This window comes from Manacus candei, unplaced genomic scaffold (genome assembly GCF_025592945.1).
Source record: "Manacus candei isolate 608988 ecotype Guabito, Panama unplaced genomic scaffold, ASM2559294v1 h1tg000076l, whole genome shotgun sequence".
In the NCBI taxonomy this organism is placed as follows: domain Eukaryota; kingdom Metazoa; phylum Chordata; class Aves; order Passeriformes; family Pipridae; genus Manacus; species Manacus candei.
The window spans coordinates 3,343,413-3,362,883 of record NW_026138124.1 but is presented as its reverse complement, the minus strand read 5'-3'; the positions used below and the strand labels follow the sequence as shown (position 1 = coordinate 3,362,883).

Below are 19,471 nucleotides of genomic sequence, written 5' to 3'. Positions count from 1 at the left end.
TCAGTCCAGCCACCTCTGAGCTCCACAGGCAGCCTCTGATAAGCACCCGCCACATAACGGCACGAGAGCTGTCGCTCGGTTTGGTTTTTTTCCAGAGTTGCATAATCTTCTGCAAACACTGAGCCTTTCCCTATAGAGCCTCACAGGGAAAACCCCTTCCTGCAGTCCAGAGAACCCGTTCTCCTCTTTGTGGCCAGGCCACCTGGCACAGTTAGTTTCCTTTCGATTTGAATAACTCCAGAACCAGCGCTGAGTCAGAGCTCACATACTTGGCTCCACTATATCCCATTATTCCTGGCTTTCTTTTCATTCCCTCTAATTCCCTTCAGCTATTTCACTTTCGTGTCATCCTTTATCATCATCCCGGACTTTCCATTTCGAGTTCTCCAAGCTCCTTTTAAAAGGGAGCAGATTCCAGCTGCTTCAGACGGAGCTGCATCTTCCAGAGGTTTTGGTCCTGCTCTGACATCCCTCACCCTCACAGGAAAGATGAAGGTCTTTGCAGCTGTTCTGGCTCTTTTCCTCCTTGCAGCCTCCTTCTCCCAAACTTTCTCTGGCCCAGGTGAGTCCTGCTTTTTCATTTGTGAAGGAAGAACAGATCTGAACCTTTGCTGTTATTTCTCCTTTGGGATCCCCTGGCAGAAAACTGGGAATTTATCAGCATTGGTGCCACTGTCTGCTCTGTGCAGAGATCAGCTGCTTGTAGGAACCCTGGGATTAAAAAATCCATCCATCCATCCATCCATCCATCCATCCATCAGCACTCTGAGAAATCTGAGAAGGATTTGGGTTGGAAGGGACCTTAAAGGTCATCTTTTTCTACCCCCTGCCATGGGCAGGGACACCTTCCACTAGCCCAGGTTGCTCCAAGCCCCATCCAACCTGGCCTTGGACACTTCCAGGGATCCAGAAGCAGCCACAGCTTCTCTGGGCAGTCTGTGCCAGTGTCTCACCACCCTCCCAGGGAATAATGTCTTCCTTGAATCCAACCTAAACTGACCTCACTTATTTTAAAACCACCCCCCCCTTGTCCTAGAGCAACTAAAAAGTTTGTCCCCATCTTTCTTACAGACCCATCCTCCATTCATCCATCCATCCATTTATCCATCATCCATCCATCTGTCCATCAACCCTGGGCTCAGAGTACTTATTCCTGATTAGAGCTGAGGGATTTCAGCCTCTGCCCTGGGTCTGGGGGAGGTAGGGAAGCGAAGCTCTGAGCACTGGCAGGGTGGGAATCTCCTGCAGTACCTGATACCTCCTGGCTTTGGCCCAGGTGATCCCCAACATCCATTTAATTTGAGTTGTTCTCTAATTCCCCTCTCCCTCCCCCACCAGCACGGCTCCCAGTGCTCACACTGTTTGTCTCTTTGCCTCTTCCAGTTGGGCCTGACCTCCCCATCTGCTGTTTCAAGTTCACTCGCCACGAGCTGCCCCGGGACCGAATCCTGCGTCACTACAGCACCAGAACCAGCTGCCCCCACCCAGGCATTGTGTGAGTGACCCTGGGCTGGCACAGGGCAGGGACAGGGCAGGGACAGCCACCCTGGGGGTGACCAGCCCTGCAGGGTGGCTGTGGGCACGGGGGGGGTCTGCAGGAACAGAGCAGGGAGAGGCGAACCCCAAGGGAAAAGGGCTGGCACAGGGACTGCTGGGGATGCTCCTTAAAATCTAGGTTACATGGAGTTTAGTATAACTCTTTCAGCACTTCAGCTAAGTGCCTGTGAATTAGGTTCCTGAAATGGTGTTTCATATTTCTTGTCGAGAATCCCGATGGACGAAGGTTGTAGCAAGGCAGAGAACATTTCATCTGTATAAAATGTTCTTAGAACGGGACACGGCAGGCACATCGCTCGACTGAAGAGAGTCAAAACTATCCAAGAGGGCCCAAAATCCCTGAAAATGGTCAAGGCAGGACAGAGAGAACTGATGAAGGCTTTTGTGGGTGTCTTGGGATCACCAGCTCAAATCTGGGAGTTGTGCCTGTGGGACATGGACAGTTTTTGTGCTGGGTGCATCCCCATGAGGGATATTAGTTAGATATTCTAATTAGATGATGCTGTAAGTTTGTAAAACCTGTGTGTGTGGGTGTACATAGGCCATCTTTGTGCACCTAAGACAACTCATTAAAGAGATGGTTTTTTACCTTTCTATACTCACATTGTCCAGAAAAAGATTTCTTTGATTTTAGGCAACAGGGACACCCAGGGATGTTCCCACAGGAGTCGAGGAGGCAGCGTGGGAAAAGGGGTGGGAGGGGCGGAGAATCACAGCCAGAATCAGCTCGGGACAGGGGGGAAAACCTCTTGCAATGCCCCGAATCTGGGATCCAGGCTGTCCTGGGAAGCAGGGCGGAGCCGAGGCCTGACGTGTCCCATCCTGTTCCACAGGTTCGTCACAAGGAGGGGCCACCAGGTCTGTGCCAATCCCAGTGACACCTGGGTCCGGAGGTACCTGCAGAGCTTGGAGCAGAACTGAGCCGGGCAGGATGGCAAGTGGAGCTGCTGTCCTGCACAAATCACCTCATCCCGAGCCCCGGCCATGGAGCAGGGACAACGGGAGCTGCAGGAGCCCACGGCATCTGCAGGTGTCTCCAAGGGACTGCTGGAAGGGCTCCCCAGGACACCTCGTGTTGTTGGGGTTGCTGCTGCTCACCCTGAGCTTCCACAGACTGGGCTGTGACCTCATCCCTCTGCCCTGACCCTCCACTGGTGGCCTGGCGAGGCCCAGGGGGCTGCACCTTTGTTATGTTATTTGAAATTATATTATTATTTGTTGTGTTGAAGTTACAGTAAATTATTTATGAAATTATCATATGGGGTAGGCAGTGCTTTTTTTTTTTTTATGGGAGGGTGACAGGGAGGATATTTATAGGATGGTGACCCAATATTAGATGATGAGTGGCCCTGGTTTGCACACGTGAACTCATGATTCTGGAGAATAAAGAATTTGGACAAAACCTCTGCTTTTTTCCTTTTCTGTGCCTCTCTGTGGTGTTACAGCACAGACAGAATGCCTCCCTGAGCCTCTCTGCAGCCTCTCTGTGACATGTGAAGATGGGAAATGGTTTGAGGCAAACCCATAAAGTTTCCATCCTGCAGACCTGTGAATGTCCTCTGAGATCACATGCACCCCCACTTCCCACATCCTCTCCACAATTAGATGTGTTTGTGCCCACATGTGGGACTTTTACATACATGACTCTGCTCTCCACACACCTCAGGCACGTCCCATACCCTCCCTTGCTGCTCCCAGCCCCACACACCCCACCTCAAACTGGTCCCTGGGTGTGCAGTGGGGTGGTGACGGGATGTGGTGCTGCAAGAGGTAAAACCCTGCCAGTTTTTGGGGGGGAAGCAGGGAGAGAGGCTCATACAAGGGAAGCAGAGGGGATGGAGGTGCTGGCAGGTATCAGGGGGGCTCATGAGCTCCTTGTACCAGGCAATTCCCTGCCCTGCCTGCCAGTGCTGCCAGTTAAGCAGCAGATTCCCACCTCAGGCACCCACCCATGCACTGTCAGAGGCCTCCAGTCTCTCCTCACTGTTCCTGTGACACATCACCCCATCTCTGCCCACCACCCTGGCAGTGGTGCTGAGCCTGGCACTGCTGCCTGGAGAGGGGCAGGGAACCCCAGCCTTCATTCTGACCACCCCACTAGGGGTTGTTCCTCACTTTCCCACCTGTAAAACAAAGGGAAGGGGTCAGCTGTGCTGCAGGGGTGAAACAACCAGCAACAAACCTGCTGGAGTTGTTTTCAGCATGCAGCTTTCCATGGGAATGTGAATGGGAAGAAGCAGGTCCCAAGGAGGGAAGCACAGTGCTGGGCACAGCTTGTCCCTTGGGATCATTCAGTGCTCCTCAGCTCCTGCACTCTGAGAAACCCCAGAAGGATTTGGGTTGGAAGAGACCTTAAAGATCATCTTTTCCCACTCCTACACCTTCCACTAGCCCAGGTTGCTCCAAGCCCTGTCCAACCTGGCCTTGGACACTTCCAGGGATGGGGCAGCCACAGCTTCTCTGGCAACCTGTGCCAGTGTCCCACCACCCTTCCAGGGAACAATTTCTTCCTTGTATCCAGCCTAAACTGACCTCCTTCAGTTTGAAACCATTTCCCCTTGTCCTCCAGCAACTAAAAAGTTTGTCCCCATCTTTCTTACAGTCCCCCCTCAAATGCCCCCCCAGCACAGTCCAGAGCTGGCCTTGGCCTGGCCTTCATCCTGGTTTTCTTCCTAAGGCAAAAAAATGCTTTTTCTCAGTGTTTATTTTTTCCCCCCCCTGCAGCTACAGATCAGATTTGGCAACTCTGAGGTTGGGAAAGCACCTTCATGTTGTCTTGTGACTTCTCTTCAGTCCTGTGTTTTCCAGGCTGGGAAGCTGCTGCAGGCAGGAGGGCTCGTGGACATGCAAGGAGCAGCATCCCAGGGAAGGGCAGCCCTGCCCAGCACCAGGTTGTGTCCCAGGAGATGGTTCTGGGCTGGGGGACCATATGGAGAGGTGAAAATCCTCAGGGAGGTGTATTCTGAGCGGGGCTTCCCAGTGAAACGTGGGAGCAGAGTGGTCCCTGCATGGGGGGTGGATGGACAGGAGCAGGCAAAGAGCCCGGGATGGGGGTGCTGGGGGGCTCCTCTACCCCTGAGACCTCCCTGACCCCGAGTTTGGTGCTGCAGGAGCCCCAAATAGTCCTGCTAACGGGACCCTGAGAGGGGATGGAGGATGGATGACTGGGAGAAAGGGAATTCAGGGGGTGTCTGGGGTTTATCCCAGGCCCAGGCTGGAGAGGCTGGAGGACTCTGTGCTGCAGAGCTGGCTCCTCTCCAGACAGCCCCTGGCCGTGTGCCCAGGCACTTGTGGGAATTTCCCTCTCCAGCCTTTCTGGTTTCGGTTTCCAAGTGTTGCACTCAGAGGGCTTTTCCTTCAGTGCCTGCCGTGGCAGAGGCACCAGAAGGTCTGGAGACCCTCATGCTGCCATGGGTAAAGCACTGGGTGGTCTGGTTCTCTCTGGTCTATTTGAGAGCAGGAATCCTGTGGCTCTCCCCTCTCTCCCAGCTTCACTCAGAGAAGCCCTGGGAAGAGAGAGGAGCTGTGGAGACCCTCAGACCCAATATCTGCATTGTCTCCCTGCTGGTCCCTGCTCCCAAATCCATCAGGAACATCCTGACACGGCCTCCCCCTACCACTCTTGGGCAGCTGATGGTTTGGACTTGGCCTCAGCCTCCCTGATTTCTGTCTTTCTAACCTGCACTGATCACAGTCCAGCAGCTCCACGTTCCTCAAGAATCCTTTCTCCTAAACCCACCCATTTATATGTCCCAGCACTGGTGCTTCCCTGTGGAAAGTGGGGGCTGGATGGAGCAGTGCTAAGCACAAACATGGGTTGTGTGGCTGCCGAGCTCCTGATGGGAACTTGTCTCTCTGCTTCAGTCTTGTTTCTCCCCTTGTTGCTGCCTTCCCTTCCCAATCCTGCTCTGCTCCTGGTGAATTCACCTGGAATCACAGCATCATTCAGGTTGGGAAAGACCTCTAGGATAGTTGAGTCCAACTGTTCCCCCAGCTCTGCCAAGGCCACCACTGACCCCACGTCCCCAAGTGCCACATCCACAAGTCTGTTAAACCCCTCCAGGGATGGGGACTCCACCCCTGCCCTGGGCAGCTGTGCCTGACACCCCTTTTTGTGCAGAACCTCTGTCCTTGGGTTGTTTTTTTTTCTCTCCTGGAGGAAGAAAGGCTCGTGATGGACCTGGAATGCCTGAGGAACAGGCTGATTCACATCCCCTTGGCAGAAGTTTTGCAGGAAGCACGTGAAGGACTGTTTGTACCCCCCCAGCAGGTGCAGCAGCTCTGTGGGGATGGGCTCCTGCACGGGCAGGAAGCCTTTGGCTCTGCCCCATAAATCCTTCTCTGTCTTGGCACCAAGAGTGGGACAGGCTGGAGTGTTATCTGGGATTGGCCATGGCTCAGTCCTGGAGAGGAGAGATGACTTCCAGTGGTGAGGAGATGGCTGAGAAGGACCTTCCCACACTGATGATGGGGTGAGCCCTGTGGAGGGAGGATGAGAGGGTGTTCCCAGTGTCCTGTGGGGTGCAGGACCCCAGCACAGGTGAGGAAGAGCTCCCAGCTGAGCTCAGTGTGCAGTAGGGCAGCACCCAGGCAGTGCCTGCCCAGGGGCCACCAACCACAGGCTCCACAGTGGCCACTGGGGTCTGTGGTCTGTGGCCCTTCTCCTCCCCGCTGGAGCCACCAGTGAGTTGAGGCAGAGCCTGGTCTGACCAGGGACCTTCTCTGGTGTCCCAGCACCTCCCCTGGGCTGGCTGTCTCACCCCAGACAGAGATCACACAGAGGACACTCCCCAGCCCTGGTGCATTCCTTCCCCACCATGAGTTTTCCCATCGGTGTTTCTCCACCACCAGGAGAACTGCCAGGTCTGCCCTGCCCCAGGCTCTGGCTGGGTGAAGGCATCTGTGAATATTTTGGGGATGTGCTGCCATGGCCACCCCTGCCTGGTCCCCCAGTGCTCTGGGAGCTCAGGGCTAGCCCAGGTTCTTCCAAAGGAACTATTTTGGTGTCGTGGGCTGATTTCCTCTTGTTTGTGAGCAGCAAGGTGGGACCTGTGGCCCTCATGGGGGGTGCTGGTTCCCTCAGCCCCTCTGACCCAGCCTGACCCTGCAAAGGTGGCCTCGTGCCTCAGTTTCCCCCCTATAATTGAGGGGTAACTGTGCTTAAAAGCTCTCTGTGAAGTGCTCAAATAACCACGATGTGAAAACAAACCAACACCAGCACTGGCTGATTATTTTCCTGCTCAGGGAGACGTGGCTGATCCCTTCCCTGCTTCCCTCCACAGCACTGCCAGGCTGTGTCCCAGGGTCCCCTCTGCCACAGAGCTGCTTTGCAGGGATGTAAAATAGAACCTTGACCCTCTCCCTTCCCTCTGAGCTCCCACCCTGCCCACCCTGCAGGCCTTGGGTCCTGCTAGAAATAGAGACTTTGAGGCTCTCAAAAAGGAACTGCATCAGGAAATGCTGCTTAATTAACAGCAGAGCTGGTGATGAGCAAGGAGGGATCAGGAGACAGCCTGAACATCTGCAGACCATCGTGACACCAACAGGGCTTGGGGTTGTTTTATGGACATTTTTTTTTCTGCTGGTTTGCTTGGCCCTAATTGAGGGGGGTCATTTATTGCTGGAAACGAGGAGGGCCTGAGGAATTGCTCTGGGGTTTGATGGAGTGGAAAAGGGTGGAAAACGTCCTGGGAGGTGAAGACTTGACCTGCACAAGCTGCCAGGTGGGACACTCTTGGCCAAGGGGCGATACAAAAGCTTCTGGGCTTTTGCTTTAGCCAAACTCTGATGGAGACAACCCCGAGCAGTCCCCGTGGCCCTGCAGAGCCTCAGCACAGGGAGGGGGGACCAGCAGTTTCGTTCTCTACCCACAAAGTTATCAGCCAGTTCTAAATGGCAACCACAGGCTGATAAAGTGCCTTTGTTGGTTTTACTTGGTGCAAAACGTCTCTTGGGCTTTTTTTAAACCGAATTCAGGCTTCCTACCCCAAGAAGCTGCAGAGCAGAAGGGAATTCGTGCCTGTCTTGAAATGAAACACTAATGGAGCATCATCCCCAGAGCTGAGCCTGGCTCAGGCTGCATTCCCAGAGGAGCCTGTGCTTGGGGGTGTGGTCCTGGCTGGAAAGCAGTGGGAAAGCCCCACCAGATCCCAGCCTTGGCTATGATATGGGGGAAAGGAAAGGGGAAGGGCTGGGGGAAAGTTCTGTCTCCACATCAGAGCAGGGGCTGGGAAGGGACAGTGCTGGGAGGTGCTGGGATGGTGCTGCTCCAAGAGCAGGAGGCCAGGCAGAAGGGAAGGCTTTTAGGGCTAAGGAGGCTGAGGCACTTCCAGCTGGGAAGTTGGGGTTCTTCCCCAGATAGTTGTAGTGGGGTCCTACTGGCCCCATTTTCCAAGCAGGAGGGGAACAACCAGAGCTGAGACAGAGAGAAAACAACTTTATTCTTTGGCATTGGCAAGAGACAGAGGTTTGAGAACAAGGCTGAACATTGTGGTTCCACAACAAGCATCCTGTAAGTAACCAGGGTACCACTTCCTCCCCCAGGGAGACAGATCTTACCCACAGCATCTACTGAGCCATGACAAAACTCACACGGCTTTAGAACCCTGCCTGGGTTTAGCTGACAGCACTCAGACCTAATTCCAACAGACCATTACCCACAAAGAGCTCTGGGGGTGAAATTCCCCTCCCATTCTAGCAGTGGAGGCACAAGGGGGGCTCAGTTTAGCCACAGGTCACCCAGCAGGAGACACCAAGATGGGTCTGCAAGGGCAGGAGGTCCCCAGCAGCACAGCTGTCCCAAGGGGGGCTGAATCATCGTGGATAAACGACCCCTTTGCAAGGCAAAAGGAACTTCAGGGGTTCCAAGGTGGCTCAGCAGGTGCTGGTGCTCAGCAGCAGCGTTTCTAGGTGTGTGCCAAGCTCTGCCAGGTGGACTGGCAGGAATTCTGAGCTCCCAGGGCTCAGTGCAGCTCCAGGCTGTCCACGTATTCCTTCACCCACCTGGCACCAGGGTTGGCACAGACCTCCCGGTTCTTCTGGGTGATGAACCTGCCAAGGCAGAAAATGGACCATGAGGGACCTGGGTCACCTCTTTGGATCATCTCCCACAAAGCCCCAAGCATCAGGGAGCTGCTAAAACCCAGGGGGCAGGCGGGGATCAAGGTCCCTTTTGAGAACCCCCCATTCTTGGATGTTCCAATGCAGAGGTGAGCCTGGATGCAGCGTGGAACGTTCTGTGCATTGGGCTCATCACCACTGCAAAGTCCTGCTGGCTCCTCACCTCCTTCCCATGCCTTATTCCCAGCACCAGGACTGTCCAGGGAGACCAAGGGACCACTTATGTCTCAGCTGAGGAGGGTGAGGGCTCACACACTGCGCAGGGGACCTGGGTGGCTGCTCCATTCCCTTCCTCCAGGTGTGGGATCTCACCCCACCCTGCTCCTGGTCCCATTGGATGGGAAGCCCAGAGGCTGGCAGAAGCTTCCCTGAGAGCCCCGAGCAGGAGCTGGTACTCACACAACTGCTGGCTGAGGGCACTTGCTGCTGGTGTAGAAATATTCCTTCACATGATTCTGGGGCAGCTTCCGTGGGGTGTAGCCAAAGCAGCAGATAGTGGTGTCAGACCCCACTGGAAGAGATCAGGAAATCCAGCCTGAGACCACCACTCAATAAATGCACATTCCCCAGCTGAGAGCATGGGCAAACCCCTTAATCACCTGGGCAGCCACTTCTCCTCCTCCTGTCTCCCCAGAAAATCAGCAAGAAATTGCTGTGAACACCAAAGCTTCATTAATGCCATTGCTGGGACAGGTTCTTAAATGTCTTATACTTAATTCCCATGATAAAAATCCCTTTGGTTACCCTGGGATCAATTTTAAAGTCCAGCAAAAAAATCAGGGGAGATGAAACCTGAAAACTTTGATGCCAGTAAAATTCATCCCTAAGGTAAAAGGATGTTAGACGGGAAAACCAGTGCCACTAAAGCAGGGGAAGATATCCACACAGGTTTCCAACCTTTGCAGCTGTTTTTTTTTCCAGTTCTGCTCCAAAATTACAGGTGGTTAGAGCAAAAATCCACCCCAAGAGAGCAGAGGGATGCTGTACTCACATGGAGCAGGAGACACCTGAGACAGGAGGGCAGCGACGAGGATGATGGAGAGGCAAAGGGTGGAGACCTTCATCCTGGAAAGAGATGAGCTGCAGGGGCAGAGGCAGGACTAGAGCAGGTTCCTCCTGTGCCTGGTGTGAGGTGCTGGCTCAACTCTTGCTTTTATAGGGACAGTGGCCAGCCCTGTCAGTCAGATATCAAATCAAACACTCGGAATTTCCAAAAGCTGATGTCACGGCACCTTTGCCTCCAAAATACTGAAAAAAAGAGGAAGCAGCTGGTCTAGAAAGTACCAGAATAGCCTTGGTGTGAGGGGAGGTAAGTCTGAGAAAATCAGCACCCACTGACTAAGACAGGATATGAAATCAGCCTCGAGCAGCAGGTTCACACTTCGATCATCCAGCAGGAGAGCTGAGCTTATCAAACTGATCTCAGCATCCTCCCTGGAGCACCTGGAGGACCTCGGCTCAGTCAGGCACCCAGGCAGGGAGGACAAGGGTGCTGAGACCTTCCAAATGGCCTGTGGACAGTGCAGGTCCAGCCAGGGGGTCCCTGCTCCAGTGGTGTGGGTGGGAGGTGTCCAAGGTGGATGCAGGGGGACAGTGTGGGCAGCGTGGGCAGCAGGAACACTCGGTTGTGCTGCCTGTGCAGGCAGCAAGGGTGGCTGGCACCCTGGAGACTGGCTGTAGGTCTAGGCTGGCAATCTTGGCACCATAAAGCACAAAGCCCTCAATGCTGAGCTTCCAGTGTGGAGCTCAGGGCACCCAACCCCCTCCTAACACCCCCACTGAGGGAAGTGCCTGGGAATCCCAACTCCAAGGGCTGGCTCTACAAATTGCATCTTCTCCAAGTGCCAGTGTGGGTTTGGTACAGGGTGGGGTGCAGAGGGCAGAGCAGGAGCTTCCCCTGCCCGGGGAGTGGAGAGGGACCAGCTCTTGTGCCAGAGACCTCAGTCCCTTGTGCCCAGTCATGGTGTGTCTGCCCAGAGGCCCCTGGCACTGCCTTGGCCATGACAAGATGGGTTCCCCTGGATGCCCCAGGGAGCATTTCCCCTTTTGCCACCTCTCTCTCCTTGGCAACAGGCCCCCAGTTTGCCAGCTCACTGTGGTTCCTTGGGGTGTTTTCCCACCCAGTGCCAGCCCAGCTGCTGCTCATGAGGCACCATGAGCTCGTGTTCCCGGGATTTCCTCACTGCCCCGGGGCCCCAGGGCTGTACCAGGGACTGCAGGGCTGCTCTGCTCCCACCCTCCTCCCCAGCACACCTCGTGTGTCTGTGTGGGGCACTCAGAGACCTCCCAGTGTCTGGGTGTGTTGGATCTGCCTCCCCACAATGTCCCCTTCCCCGTGGTGTCCCCATGGGGTGCTGCAGGAGGGTCTCCAGGGCTGTGCCAGGAACAAATGCCCATGGCTTTTCTAACCTATCCTCCCAGGGCTGGGGCTGGGGCTGGTGGTGTCCTGGGGACACTGAGGGACTCCATCCCTCATGAGCAGGAGCTGGAGATGAACCACCTGCCCGACACCACAAAGTTGTCACAGATACCTGGTGGTGGCACTTGGGAGCAGCACAGCAACAGGCTGCAGGTGCTCAGGCTTTGCAAGGGACTAAAGCTCAGCTGGAATAAGCCAAGGGATTCTCCCACTGTTGGAGATGGGGAGGGGGGTTATTTAGTGCTACTCCCACGCTGCACATACTCCAGAACTGCAATTATCCTGTTGGATTGGCTAATTTGTTGGTGCTCCACACCCATGTAGGGGTGCACAGCAAGCCCACAGGTCTCCCCCTCATCTCCTCACCACAGCAGCAATTGCATTTGGAGCTGAGCCTTGTCCCTGCTGCCCCAAGGCTCATCCTGAGGCTGGGACTTCTCTTTCCAAGGAACAGTGCCTGTAGAAAGTGAGTTTTTATGTGATCCCCACCTGCCTCAGCATGTGGCCCTGCACACTCCTGGGCTCCAACACGCAGCTCCTGGGCTGTGTCACCTCCTGGTTGCATTTGGTGGGTGGCAGTGGCTCCCCTCCCATCCCAGACGGAGCCTGTCCTGCCGTGGGACACGGGAACTAACCTGTTTGCTGCGCCCGGATCCGCCGGCAGACGGAGGAACTGCCTGTGACATAACATCTGACAGGGCCCCATCGAGATCTAAGAAACCACAGGGAGACACAAACGCTCCCCCGACCGCAGCTCAGCTCTGTCACGGCTCCGAAAGGCGACCGAAACCGTGACATCGAACTGCGGCTCTGCAAGCGCGGAGCGGCCGCGCCTCAGCCCCGCACATCTCCCTCCTGCCGCTCCCGACATCCCTGCGGGATGGCACAATCCCCGTGCCCCTCGCCCGGGGGTGGGTTTGCCCTGTGCAGGGGTTTTTTGGAGGCTCGTTCTTCAAGCCCTGACCCTCGCGGCAGAGATGCCCGAGCCTTGGAAATGATGCCCGAGCCTCAGCCCATCCACCGCGGCTCTGTCCTTGCTCCAGGCCGGCTCCTGTGGGAGGGTGACCCTCCTCCCCGCTCTCCTCCTCCTCCTCCTGCTCTGCACTCCCCCAAAGCTGCCGCGGCTTCCCTTTGCCCTCTCCTGCTCCCTGCGCTGCAGCTCCCCAGGGAAAGGTGTTGGCAAAGGTGGCAGCTGGGATCCACCAGGCACTGCAGGGAAACCTGGGAAGAGACCAGGGCACCGCAGGGAGCAGGATGCCAGAGATCCCACTGGGACCCCAGAGCAGGTCATGGAAGGGCTGCGGGAAAGGGCACCGTGGTAGGGTTTGCTCTCAGACGGAGAGAGGAGCTACACTGCCCGTTTTTTGGCAGCGTCACGGGACAAGGCAAGGCACAGGGGAGGTTTCCCCACTCTGCGAAAACCAGAGGGATTTTTCTCTCTGTCCGTTTGCTTCCCCTCCCAGCCACGCACGAGCATCCGAGGAGCACCGGGCCCTCTGCCGTCCTGCTCGGGAAGCGTTCCTGGAGCCTTTCCACTCACCTCCACTTCATCCACCTGCTGAGGAGCCCTGCCCCAGGGACATCCCCTCTGGAAACCCCCCGTGCTCCCTTCTGGGGGTCTCCTCCCTGCACACAGCCCGCGGGGCAGGGACAGGTGACACCTGCACTGTCCCCTTGAGCCCTGGGCTCTCCCTTGGGCTCCTTGTCCTGGGCAGGGATCTGGGGCTCTGCAGTGCCCTGTCTGCTGCCCATGCTGGTACCAAATCCCTGGGGAGTCAGGGGGCCATTTCCAGCCCCTTCCACCTTCCTGTTCATCAGGAAACCTCTTTATTTTCCTTCTGTGGGTTAAAGGAAGGCAGAAATCCTTGCTCCCTCAGAGGACTATCTGGAAACCAGGATCACCTACTGATCACCTGCTCCTCACAGCTCCTGATTATGTACCAAAAGATGGTTCCAGCCTGCTCCTTTCTCCTGGAAAAAAAAACCTGCCAACATTGTTACCTCAAAACCAGCAGGAATGGGGACTCCAGACACACTCCCAACCCAGTGCCAGGGCTCAGACCTGTTTCCCTCACCCAGGGAAGGCTCTGCTGACAGTCATTCTGCACCTACACATTGTTTTCCTCCTGAGGTGACTTTGGGGAAGCTCTGGGACCGCACTGGGAGTCAGGATTGTTGTGAACATGGTGCTGGATCACCTGTGCCCGGTGTGTGTGTGTCACATGAGCCTGGCAATGTAGAGCAGCCCCAAGGGAGTCCATGATCCAGCAGCAGCAGGGCTGAACCTCCCTGGTGAACCCCCAGAGGATGCTATGCCTTTTCTTGAACCATTTGCCATCACTGCCTTCCCCAAAACTGCCTTTGGTGGTGATTGGTCCCAGCATAACCACCTCCTGCTTCCCAGGCCTGCAGAGGTGGGACCAAGTGTCCCTGTCTCTTCAGGGCTTGCTTGATGCTACCAGCAGGTCATCCTGTTGGTGGCCACTGATCCCTGGTGGTGGCCACTCATCCTTGTCAGTGGTAATTCATCCCTGGTCACCACCCATCCCTGGTGGTCTAGTGGTCAGGATTTGGCACTCTCACTGCCACGGCCTGGGTTCGATTCCCAGCCAGGGAAGGGGCTTCTGCAGCTCCCAGTCTTTTCTTGGATGTCTGCACAGCCCTGGAGCAGCTCCTGGGGTTCAGTTCAGTGCGAGGTTCAGGAGCTCCCACACCCAGGACATGGGGCTGGGTCAGGGTGGGACGAATTTTGGGGGTTGGCAGGAGCCTCCTGTCCTCCCAGTGCCATCAGGCTGCACCTCCAAGTGGAAAAAGACCCCGGAGAAGGGCAGCCATGAGCCTGTGGTGGGTTATAGGGAGCAGGTGACCATACCATAGGGAGCAGGATGACATGGATGTAGGGAGCAGGGTGACACTGCCATAGGGATCAGGGTGACATGGATGTGGGGGCAGGGTGACATGGATGTACAGAGCAGGGTGACACTGCCATAGGGAGCAGGGTGACATGGATGTAGAGAGCAGTAAAGGGTTGCAAGGGTTCTACATATTCTGGCTTACGTGGGAATGCCCTGACACCTCCTCTGGGGAGGAGTTTTACACTGTCTGATGTGACACTGTGCAAATGAGTCTGGGGGTGCTTTTGGGGTCTTTGATGGTTTATGGAGCCCCTTCTAATGCCATGATGCTCTTTGTCCCTGTTTGGCCTCTTTTGGTCCCTGTTTTGTTGTGCCAATCTGGTGTCATCATCATGGGAAGGGAGGTAATTAGCAGGACAAAAAAAAATTACCTCATCTCCACAGGATCTACTTCTAATTGGCCTTCCTCCTTATCTCTCTAAACACTGTGTTTAAGACATTAATGTCTGGCCACCAGGGACACAATAAATCACAGGGCTAGAACAGTTTGTTTAAACAAAGTTTAGCCTGTCACAGCAGGGTGACACAGCTGTGGGAAGCAGGGAAGGCGTGGGAAGAGGGTGACAGAGCTGCAGGGAGCAGGTGACACTGTTGTAAGGAGCAGGTGACACTGTAGGGAGCAGGGTGAGGGTCTATAGGGAGCAGGGTGAGGGTCTATAGGGAGCAGGGTGTGGGCTGTGGGAAGAAGGGTGATACAACTGAAGGGAGCAACTTTAGGGAGCAGGTGACACATCTATAGGGAAAAGAGTGATGTGGCTGTAAGGAGCAGGGTGACACATCTACAGGGAACAGGGAGACACATCTCTAAGGAGCAGGGTGACACCTATAGGGACGAGGGTCACACAACTGCAGGGAGGAGGTTGACACATCTATAGGGAGCAGGGTATGGGCTGTGGGAGGAAGGGTGACACAGCTGTAGGGAACAGGGTCCCATGGCTGTAGGGAGCAGGGTGATGGTCTATAGGGAACAGGGTGAGACATCTGTAGGGAGCAGGGTATGGGCTGTGGGAGGAAGGGTGACACAGCTGTCATGGCAGGGTGACACAGTTGTGGTGAACGGGGTGACACAGGTGTAAGGAGCAGGGTGACACATCTATAGGGAGAAGGGTGACACACAAGTGTAGGCAGGAGGGTGACAGGGCTGTGTGGGGTGGACATGCCACTGCAGAATTTCTTCCTGTGATTAGAAGAGCTGCTCCCCTGAACACTACCTGGTGGCCTGACATCACCTAAAAGTAAAGGGTCCCTGGGAGCTCAGGGCCAGGACCAGGGTGGGAATGCAGTGTCCCTCGAGGAGGGGTGACAGATCTGTGTCCCTCTGTCCCTCCTGGCAGTAAAACTCCCGCTGTGAGCAGGACTTGAACCTGCGCAGGGAAACCCTATTGGATTTCAAGTCCAACGCCTTCACCACTCGGCCATCACAGCAGCTGGCACAGCATGTCCCTGCAGGAGCCCCTGGCTGTCACCCGGCCCCAGGGGACACCACAGGACCTGCTCCCACCCTGGATGTGGGCTCTGCCACCCAGCACCCCCAGCACAGGTGCTGCTGTCCCTGCACAGAGCCAAGGCTGACACGTTGTCCCTGCAGTGCTGGCAACAGGAACGGGGCACTGGCCACGGCATCAGTGGTGACAACACTGGGTGGACATGGTGGGAGGTCTATGTCCCATCTCATCTCCTTGTATCCAACAGGAAAATTGTCCCTGGACCACCATCCCCAGTCTCTCGAGAACATCCCAGCCTCCTCCATGCCCTCTCTCCCAAAATACCTACATTTGCCTCTGTCACAGCATGTCCAGGTGTTGCTGTTGGAGGCAGCCTGAGCCAGGGGCCCTCAGGTTCTGTCCTGCAGCTGGCAGGAGGTGTTCCAGACTTGTGTGGTTCTCACCAGGTTGCTGCCTTTTGGCTTTTGGAAGAGAGGAATGAGCAGAGCAGGGAAAAGGTGGGTGTTGAGAAGGAATCCTTGCTGAGCAAGGCCTCCTCTTTGGAGTGTAAATATCCTATTTGGAGGAGAGTCCTGGAAACACTATCCTTGGTTTGGTGGCAGCTGGCTCTGGGAACTTGTCCAAAGCCCTCTTTGAACTCCCAGAGTTGTGTCCAAGAACTGGGCTTTGATATGTCACTCACCTCATGTCCCTCCCGTGAGGATTTACCATCGGGGACCTGCACGTTTCCAGACCCCAAAACGACAGCTCTGGGGGGGTCCACAGTGCCTATGAAAAGGATGGAATGGGTCCAGACCCCAATGGAAGGACCTGGAGAGAACCAGAGTAGGAGTAGAGGGACCTGGAGATCAGTGGTACCCTAATGGAGGGGCTTGGAGGGGACCAGAGCTTGAAAGAGTGATTTGAAGGAGGGTGAAAGGTGTGGTCTGGAGAGCTCCAACAGAAGGGTCTGGAGGAGACTGGGGGACACTGTATCCCCCAACTGGTTTTGCATCCTGGCTGGACTCCCACTTTCATTACACTGGTCAGAATTTACTTCTCTAATCTTGTGTCGTTGGCAAAGAACCTACAATTCCTGTGATATTTACAGACAAAACAATCCTGCCTGGTAGAAAGAACGGGATGTGTTTATAGAAAAGTCGGAGTTCAACAGAGAGCTGACAGCTCTTCTCTTGTAATAAATGACACTTTGCAGTGTTATGCAATAGAGAAAACCACAAGGTGTGTCAGGAGACAGAACTTCTTCCTCAACAAAAGGTTCAGACTCTCGTTTTCACTCTTTGTTCTTCTGAGTTTCAGAGAACAGGGACAGCCCTGCCCGAGCAGCAGCTTTGCTGGACCCAGCACACTGTGTTACAACCAGGGACAAGAGGAACCAGCTTCCAGCTGTGCCAGGGGAGGTTTAGGTCGGATGTTGGGAAAAATTTCTGGTCAGGCACTAGAACAGGTTGCCCAGGGCAGTGGTGGAGTCCCTATCCCTGGAAGTATTTAAAAGATGTGAAGATGTGGCACTTGGGGACATCATTAATGGTGGCCTTGGCAGTGCTGGGGGACTGGTTGGCCCTGATGGCCTTAAAGGGTTTTTCCAACATAAATGGTTCTGTGATTCCATGATCCACTGCTGCATCCCATCACTTGGTGCCATGGTAAAGACACTTTGCCCTCCCCATAAACCAGCATGTCCCTGTTGCCATACAATGGCATAGGATGATCCAGAGGATCCACATGAGGATCAACATTATGCCTTGGGAATACCAGTGAACCCCTGCAAGCTCTGTCCATACAGACATTCCTTCACAGGGTTAAGCATTGAAGCACTGAGCCAAACCACAAAATTCGTGATCCTGTCTACATCTATTCACACATCCAGCCTCTCTAGAGGTTAAGCTGTGGTCCAGGGAAAAGTGTCCATGGCAGTGACTGACTCCCACATCTCCCAGCTCTGTGGCACAGTGAAAACTGCAGTGAGACCTGAAGCTTCTTCCAATCTTCCTTTTCCTAAATAGATCTCTGCAGCATTTGAAGCCAAGTGTTCTCCCAGTGTCTTTCCAGGGGCCTGACAACTGCTTCTGCCGTGTCCCAGGTTTCCAGAAAAGATGGGAACTGATTCCACAGCAGGAAGATTACATGGAAAATGGAGAAACCATCATGCTGTGTGGCACAAGAGGCAGCTGAGGTCTCCTTCTAGTCCTGCCAGCCCCACCTCCAGAGAAGTCATGTCCCACCTTCCAGTCTGGGTGACAGTCTGGAAGAGAAGGGGAAGGGGTGGAAGAGGGGTTTGCTAAAGGGGGGGGCAGGAAGAAGTTTGGTTCATGAGGAGGAGCTGAAGGTTTTATTCAGGGAGAGGGAAGGGAGTTTGGTCCATGGGAAGGGGAATAAGGGCCCAGTCCCCAGGGAAGAATTCTCCATGGGGAAGAAGTTTCTTGCTGTTGCTCATTTGGGCCCTGTAAGATGAGCTCTTTCCATGGGTGGACGTGCAGTGGCTTGTCCTGGTGGGTGTGGTGGGTCCTACCACTGTACTGGAAAGTCACAGATGGTTTTCCACAGCTTTCCTGCCCTGGACACTTCACCTGCTTCTTGAAGTAGGTCTGGAAAGAGACTCCAAGCAGCCTGACCTCACTGGTCATTCCCAGGTGTATTCCCAGGCTGTTGGGCTCACCTGTTTCTGTGAGAGACTTTCCTGGAGCACCTTGCAGTGGCTATGAAGTGTCTCCATGGCAGATGGAAGGATGCACCAAAGAGGCTTCATAGCCTTGGGAGCTGAGTCTTTAAAGGAGGGCTTCAAAGAGAGGTGATAATTTCACTCCTGGGCATCACACAGCTGGGGACACCCCTCAAGTGACCACCTCAGTGATGCTGTGGTGCCACCTCCTGAGCATCCCTTGCTGTTGCTGTCACTCCCTTTATCCAGAAAGAGTTAAAATTACTTTTTAGTGCTCACACCACCTGAACTGGGACCGAAGCCCCTTCCCATGGGGGCAGCTCCAGTGACCCCACCTGACTCCCCACACACCCCACACCACCCCCCAGTCACACCAGGTTTCCTCACCAGCCCTGCCCCAGGTTTCCCAAGGCAGAGTCTCAGAGATCCAGATCCTTAAAATAATTTGATCCTGGTGCAACAACAGAACAACAGCTTGAGCTGGTGCCTCTGGGAAGGGCCCCTGACTGAAGGACACTCTGGGCTTTTATACCCTCACAGTCTGAGGGTTGTTGGCTCCTGCTGTGCCTCTGAGTGTCCCTCACCCCATCCCTGTGGCCTCCCACTGGGGAGGGCCCCTGGCCCCAGCTCAGGGACTGCCCAAGTGGTTCCTGGATGGTCAGGCAGGGCAGTGTCCTCAGCAGAGGCACCAATGCCATTGCCCTGATACATGTCAGATACTAAAGAAGCAGCAAAACCACCTGGCAGGTACCTGGACTTCTGCCTGTTCTGTGGGCAGAAAGCTGGATGGACAAGGTGGAGCGCCTGGCAGGGTGATCAGAGACCCTCTGGTGCCAGGGGCCACCTTCTGCTTTGGCTCTGAAATTCTCTTTAGGGGAGAAATATTGACTTTGAATGTTCACCTTCTGAAAACCCGGTCGCCACGCGTCTTCTTTTTTTTTTGTTTTATTCAGATTTAAAATGGTGTCTTTCCAGTGGCAGCTTCCTTTCTCATATATTCTTTTTTTATTTATTTATTTTGGGTCGATAAGAGCTGTGAAAATATTTAAACAGTAGGAAGGACTGGCTCCCTGATCCTGGGAGATTTACAAGGCTGACTGTCAGTAAGAATTCAGCATTGTCTTTGGTTATCAGGCTCCCTGATGTCCGAAGGATTACGGGATTTCTGCTGCCTTCCCGTTAGTCCACTGAAGTACTGCCCCTTTTCCTCCTGTAGATCATTGAATCACTTGTTTGGGTTGGAAGGGACCTTAAAGATCATCTTGTTCCACCCCCTGCCATGGGCAGGGACACCTTCCACTATCCCAGGTTGCTCCAGCCTGGCCTTGGACACTCCCAGGGATGGGGCAGCCAC

The 19,471-nt window shown here is 54.8% G+C and overlaps 2 protein-coding genes and 2 non-coding genes across 4 annotated transcripts; 2 read left to right on the top strand and 2 right to left on the bottom strand.

Moving 5' to 3' along the window:
* The first annotated feature begins 371 nt into the window (after positions 1–371).
* LOC127480923 (C-C motif chemokine 4-like) lies at positions 372–2,852 on the top strand. Its single transcript, XM_051809629.1, has 3 exons — positions 372–562; positions 1,384–1,495; positions 2,391–2,852. The coding sequence occupies exons 1-3, from the start codon at positions 490–492 to the stop codon at positions 2,476–2,478; spliced, it is 273 nt and encodes a 90-aa protein (XP_051665589.1). The 5' UTR covers positions 372–489; the 3' UTR covers positions 2,479–2,852.
* Positions 2,853–7,973: 5,121 nt separating this feature from the next.
* On the bottom strand, positions 7,974–9,950 carry LOC127480921 (C-C motif chemokine 5-like). The gene is made up of 3 exons (XM_051809626.1): positions 9,668–9,950; positions 9,076–9,187; positions 7,974–8,607 (listed from the first exon to the last, which is right to left on the bottom strand). Exons 1-3 carry the CDS (start codon positions 9,738–9,740, stop codon positions 8,520–8,522), a joined length of 273 nt encoding a protein of 90 aa, XP_051665586.1. The 5' UTR covers positions 9,741–9,950; the 3' UTR covers positions 7,974–8,519.
* A 3,690-nt stretch (positions 9,951–13,640) lies between these two features.
* TRNAE-CUC (transfer RNA glutamic acid (anticodon CUC)) lies at positions 13,641–13,712 on the top strand. The gene has a single exon. It is a non-coding gene; the product is annotated as a tRNA-Glu (tRNA).
* A 1,641-nt stretch (positions 13,713–15,353) lies between these two features.
* Positions 15,354–15,435, bottom strand: TRNAS-UGA (transfer RNA serine (anticodon UGA)). The gene has a single exon. It is a non-coding gene; the product is annotated as a tRNA-Ser (tRNA).
* Between the last annotated feature and the right edge of the window lie 4,036 nt (positions 15,436–19,471).

Bases quoted from the DNA above. Each gene is read 5' to 3' on its own strand.
- LOC127480923 (XM_051809629.1), top strand. From the start codon at position 490: ATGAAGGTCTTTGCAGCTGTTCTGGCTCTTTTCCTCCTTGCAGCCTCC. The intron at 563-1,383 runs GTGAGTCCTGCT...TGCCTCTTCCAG, and splicing joins CCAAACTTTCTCTGGCCCAG to TTGGGCCTGACCTCCCCATC. The intron at 1,496-2,390 runs GTGAGTGACCCT...CCTGTTCCACAG, and splicing joins TGCCCCCACCCAGGCATTGT to GTTCGTCACAAGGAGGGGCC.
- LOC127480921 (XM_051809626.1), bottom strand. From the start codon at position 9,740: ATGAAGGTCTCCACCCTTTGCCTCTCCATCATCCTCGTCGCTGCCCTC. The intron at 9,188-9,667 runs GTGAGTACAGCA...GATCTCTTCCAG, and splicing joins TCAGGTGTCTCCTGCTCCAT to TGGGGTCTGACACCACTATC. The intron at 8,608-9,075 runs GTGAGTACCAGC...CTGCCTTGGCAG, and splicing joins TGCCCTCAGCCAGCAGTTGT to GTTCATCACCCAGAAGAACC.